Raw genomic sequence first — 5467 nt, 5'->3', positions numbered from 1 at the left:
ATGCGACACTTGCAAGCTGATTTGAGAATATTTTAGTCCTTGATGATTGTTAAATTTGTTGTTTAATATACTATAATTCTACTTCAAACTTACTCTAATTATACTTCTAAATAAAATTAGATTCAATTTAAAATGAAATACAGCAAACATTAAGGGCCACAATGTTCTAAATTTACCTTGAAAACCCCATAACAAAATTCTCACATTTGCATAGCATGAAGAATGGAGCGTAATTTTAAAAACTTTAGGTTATTTAAGTGCTATCAAAAACATGTGAGGATATATAAGGGCAAGGTTGGGGAAACTACAAAGATATTTTGAAGTTCTAATTAGCCCGGAAAAAAAAAACTAGTTAACGAATGTTTTAGCATGAAGTATTGTAAATTTTTTTAAAGTCAAATTACCATTGTTTCTAACCGTTGCAAGTTTCAACATGAAGTTCTAGCATTTGTCATTTTGCAATAAGAAATATTCGAGGGGGGCCATGCAAAACTCCCTTTTTAAAAATTCTCCCTCGATATTTCTTATATTTCCTATCCCTCTCACAACAGTTTGCAAACGGTTGAGCTCCCACCTCCTCCCTCTCTGCAGGCGAACTTTTCCTCTATTTGTACTCTCAACCCCTTCATGAACCCAAAATTTTCACTAAACCCCCCAAACAATGAAGTGCTTCCATTTTCCCGGCAACGGCGGCGATATCGGGTCCAAGCGGGTCTCCTGGGCCCGATCTCTCAGCGTCGCCTCCCACTTATCGGATCCAAGAAAATCGGGTTTGGATCCGGACCCGGATCCAAGAGACGCTGAATTGATCAACGAAGCTAAATCTCTGCCGACAATGAGCTTGAAATCTTTTGAGTTCAGCGAGCTGAAGGCGGCAACCAAAGGTTTCAATCGAGCGCTGCTGATTGGTGAGGGTGGATTTGGGTGCGTTTATAAAGGTGTGATTGGTTTAGAGAACGGGGAGAGCTTGGATGTTGCAGTTAAGCAGTTGAATCGAAATGGATCGCAGGTAAAGATTCAACCTTTTTGTTTGATTTTGGTTGCTTTTGTTTGTTTGTCTGGGAAAAAAACATGCAAATTTCAAATTTTGATGTGGGTATTCGTTGATTTTGATGTTGAGGTATGTGCTCCGATAAAAATCCCAACTTGGAAATGGATGCATAAAAAATAGAATGAAGGATCACAATTTGAGTGAATAAATGAGGTTTGAATTGAAAATGTAATGAGTTCGTTTGCTTTGTAACCTGTTGAGCTGAGATTTAGATGGGATTTTGTTTTTAAATATAGTTACTCGATTATTTTTATATGGATACTCCTTGTTTTTTTTTTGTTTTTTTTTGCCCATATTGAGTTTATATCTGCTGATAACAATCCAAACTTGAAATGCATGCATACAAACAGGAATAAGAACAAGACCAAATTACGAGAGATTTGAATTTTGAATTGAAAATGTGATCAATTGGTTAGGTAATAGATTTATTTATTTATTCTCTCCCTTTTGGAATTGTTTCAGGGGCACAGGGAATGGGTTACAGAGGTGAAATTTTTGGGTGTTGTCAAACATCCTAACCTTGTGAAATTGGTGGGATATTGTGCTGAAGATGATGAGAGAGGGATTCAGAGGCTATTGGTATATGAATTAATGCGCAACAAAAGCTTGGAAGATCACTTACTCGCTAGAGTTTCGTTGAATTTGTCATGGGAATTGAGGTTAAAAATTGCTAGAGATGCTGCATGTGGCTTAGCTTACCTTCATGAAGAAATGGATTTTCAGGTATTTTTTATTACATTTTACTTACAATTTTCATTTTTGGGCAAAGCGACTTGATATAATCGAATTTGACTTGTTAAACAGGGCGAACACTTATTTTCCCGATTTTGCGAGTTTTTTTTAATTCTTTCTACATGTCTTTTTGAAATTGACGTGTATGCAATATGTATAATTGACTGTCTCCATCCATAATCCTCCATGTATTGAGCTTTTTTAACTGTTCTCAACTTATTAAGCCTGGACAAGTTCTTTCATTTTTACCCAGATTGAGAAGTTCTGAATCAAAGCAAATAACTATTGATCATACAGCCTTTGTACTTTTCGCATGTTATTTATTTTGGTTGTAAGGTTTGGTGAGCTATATCATTGCACACAATTCCTTTCTTTTGTTTTCTTTTTCAAAGGCAAATACATGCTCTTCTTATTACTTGATTTTCTCCACAAATGCTAATGCCTATGTACAAGCAAACAAAAAGTAGAGCATTTAGTTCTAAAATGTTTATAATCAAAATATACTTCAATTAATGTAGATCAAAATTTTCACTTTAGGATTGGGAAAAACATTTAAGCCTTTGTAGTTTTATGCTTATGTGGCAATACATAATACCTTGACTTTTGCTTGTGCAGTTAATATTCCGAGATTTTAAGACATCTAATATTCTTTTGGATGAAGATTTCAATGCAAAGCTCTCAGACTTCGGGCTTGCCAGATATGGACCTGCTGAAGGAGTTGGTCACATTTCAACATCAGTAAGTTACAGCTGATGCCATCTTATTTACAATTTCAAACAGTATAAACATTTTAAATAAATTCCTTTTAGATATATTCAAAACTATGAAGGTACATGGAATATATTACTTTTGAAGTTCACATCTAGTATTAAATTATAGATTTTCTTGACTTTTTTATTGTCAACTAGTCAATTGTATGATACATGGAGCAAACCTGTCAAGTTACATGATCGAATAAAAATGATTTTAACACAATGAAGCCAATTGTACGATCAAGAACATATACTTATTTCATATTTAGGGAATTTGTATCTCGCGACAGGAGAGGTTTTTCTGTAATGGAGAGGGACTCTATTAAACATCTTTCATCTTTATTTGATTCCACAAGTTAAAACATACCAAATACAAAATTTTCAACTTTTATAAAGTATGTCTACATCTTCCAATTACACTCTGCCCATGCTTTTATTGGACAATGACGAGTTATTCCAAGTCAACATATAGCAAGATTACCAGACTTAGACAAACGTTATGTCTATTTTTCTTTATCGAAACATCATCACTTTTTCAAGTAATAAATTTCACAAAACTACCTTGAACTCGTGGAAATTATTGCTAGCGGCTTTACATCTTTGATAAAGTCTTAAACTGCCTTCATTAATATCTGCAAAGAGGGAAAGGGTGATATGGGAGAGGGAAAGGGTGACACAGAAAATATGTTAATTAGAAAAGGGAAAAATTGTTAACGTCGTGTGCAAAATAACCGCAAAGAGCGCTAACAATGTCCATGCTCTTCTGCTTCAGGTTGTGGGCACTGTAGGTTATGCAGCACCAGAGTACATTCAAACTGGAAAACTAACCACGAAGAGTGATGTTTGGAGCTTCGGCGTTGTCATCTATGAACTCATCACTGGAAGAAGACCCATTGACAGAAACCTACCGAAGAACGAACAAAAGCTCCTCGAATGGGTAAAACCGTATGCAACAGACCCCAAAAAACTCCACATTATCATAGATCCTCGGCTTGAGGGCCAATACTGCACAAAATCTGCAAGAAAACTAATTTCCCTAGCAAACAAATGCTTGATGAAGAATCCCAAGTCGCGTCCTAGGATGAGTTTGGTAGTAGAGATGTTGACTGAGATCATCGAGATGTCAAGGGAGAAGATTGCAGAGGCTATGAGTGTTGAGTCATCAGAAGTAGACGACATAGTTGAGGACTCTGAAGCTTTTAAAGAAAGTGGAAACGATTATAATGCAGTTTTCGATATTAAGGAAATGATGAGTTTGAGGAATAGGTCTGTAGGAAAATTGGATTGGAGAGTATTTACACCGGGGCTTGCAAGAACATGGAGATGAGCTTATGCAAAAGAGGAACTCAATGTTCATTAGATTGGACGACGATCTTGTGGCATATTTCTCTTGCTTTGATCCTCCTTTTATCGAAATTTTGTACATAGGGCGGTGAAAAATCTGCATCAGTATGATTTTCAACGTGGAATGAGTTAAATTATGGTTTCGATAGTTTGTCACTCTGTCTCTGTTTTGAGAGTGTATGGAGACACTTGCATGAGTAAATTGTTATATCGACCAAATCAATGTTTTGCAGAATAGGAACCGTATGTTTATCGCCAAAACAATCACCTCTCATGAGATTGTAACAAACGAGTACTATAGCAATTTAGCATGTTTTATGGTCTTATTACAAATTAATGTGAACATTCTAGCGATTTAGCTTTTGCTATGATCATCTTCATTTCTAGATGTCCTTAATGGGCCTCATCCTAGATCTGTCCATTAGCTTACATGGGCTCAAGATTAAATTTTGAGCCCGAGATGAACATGGCCTGTGTAGGCTGGTTAAAACACCAGCTCTTATCTTGGGCCAATGTTTCAGTCCGAATCAATAATAAACACCCATAGACTAAACAATTCAAATGGATTCTAGCATTAACATATAGTCGGCTACAACGAAGTTCGCTGCATCCGAGCAAAAGAGGACCCAATTCTGAGTCAATCCTCAAGCCGGACTCAGAGTTGAGTCAAAAGGCATCCTCAAGTCGACCGAGTCAATAAACGAGCTCAAGTCAGATTCTGAGTCATATCTAAACTTATCAGCGAAGTTCGCCAACTAAAACAAGTGAACTCCGCTACACAGCTCACATCTACCCAGCCCGACCGAGTTAAGAGTGGGTCGACTCCCGATTCAGACTTTAGGCCGAATCGAAAGGCATTATTAAGTTGGCCAAGTCGCAAGTCAAATTTTGTGCTGAATTCGTACTCACCAGCGAAATTCGTCAACCAATTAATCAGCGAAATTCGCCCACAGCTACCCACTTGGGCCAAGTCGTCCACAATTTAGAAGTGATGGTCCACCCATGCCCAAATAGTCCACATGGGATATATAACGAACTTTGCCAAAGTCATAGCGAAGTTCACTAAAGCCGAAGCTACAACAAAGTTCACTAAAGCCGAAGCTCGCTAAAGTTGTAGTGAAACTCACCCAGATAACAATAAGCTTTACCTACTAGCCCACGTGGGCCGTGTCACCCATTTTGACGAAGTGCACTCATGGTCATTATTGACGAATTTCGCCCATGGTCATTATAGGCGAACCTCACACATGGCCACTTGGGGTGAACCTCGCTCATAACCGTTTTCAGAAGCTACTTTTCAGAAAACGGTTAATGACTACTAACTTACATATTTAAATAGAGTTAATGACTATTAATTCACCCATTTAAGAGGAGTTAAGGCCTACTAACTCACATACTTAATGCTCTAAAGCAGTAAAGCCTATAAATAGCCATGAGACAAAGGGGGACGGGCGAATGAAGAGGTCTTGGGTCTAACATCATCTTGACTATAGAAAAGAGAAGAGAGAGCCAAGAAAATAGAACTAAAAACATCATCTTGGCTAAGAAACTTCGAATTGCAAAAAAAAATTTAATGAGAACCCATCGT

At 37.2% G+C, this 5467-nt stretch overlaps 1 protein-coding gene across 1 annotated transcript; it reads left to right on the top strand.

The window, feature by feature from the left end:
* On the top strand, positions 561-4140 carry LOC109822234 (probable serine/threonine-protein kinase PBL19). The gene is made up of 4 exons (XM_020388399.1): positions 561-1009; positions 1514-1774; positions 2399-2521; positions 3308-4140. Exons 1-4 carry the CDS (start codon positions 662-664, stop codon positions 3860-3862), a joined length of 1287 nt encoding a protein of 428 aa, XP_020243988.1. The 5' UTR covers positions 561-661; the 3' UTR covers positions 3863-4140.

This window comes from Asparagus officinalis, chromosome 8 (assembly GCF_001876935.1).
Source record: "Asparagus officinalis chromosome 8, Aspof.V1, whole genome shotgun sequence".
Taxonomy (NCBI): Eukaryota; Viridiplantae; Streptophyta; class Magnoliopsida; order Asparagales; family Asparagaceae; genus Asparagus; species Asparagus officinalis.
Note: the sequence above shows the minus strand (reverse complement) of the source record. Positions and strands in the feature narration are given on the sequence as shown.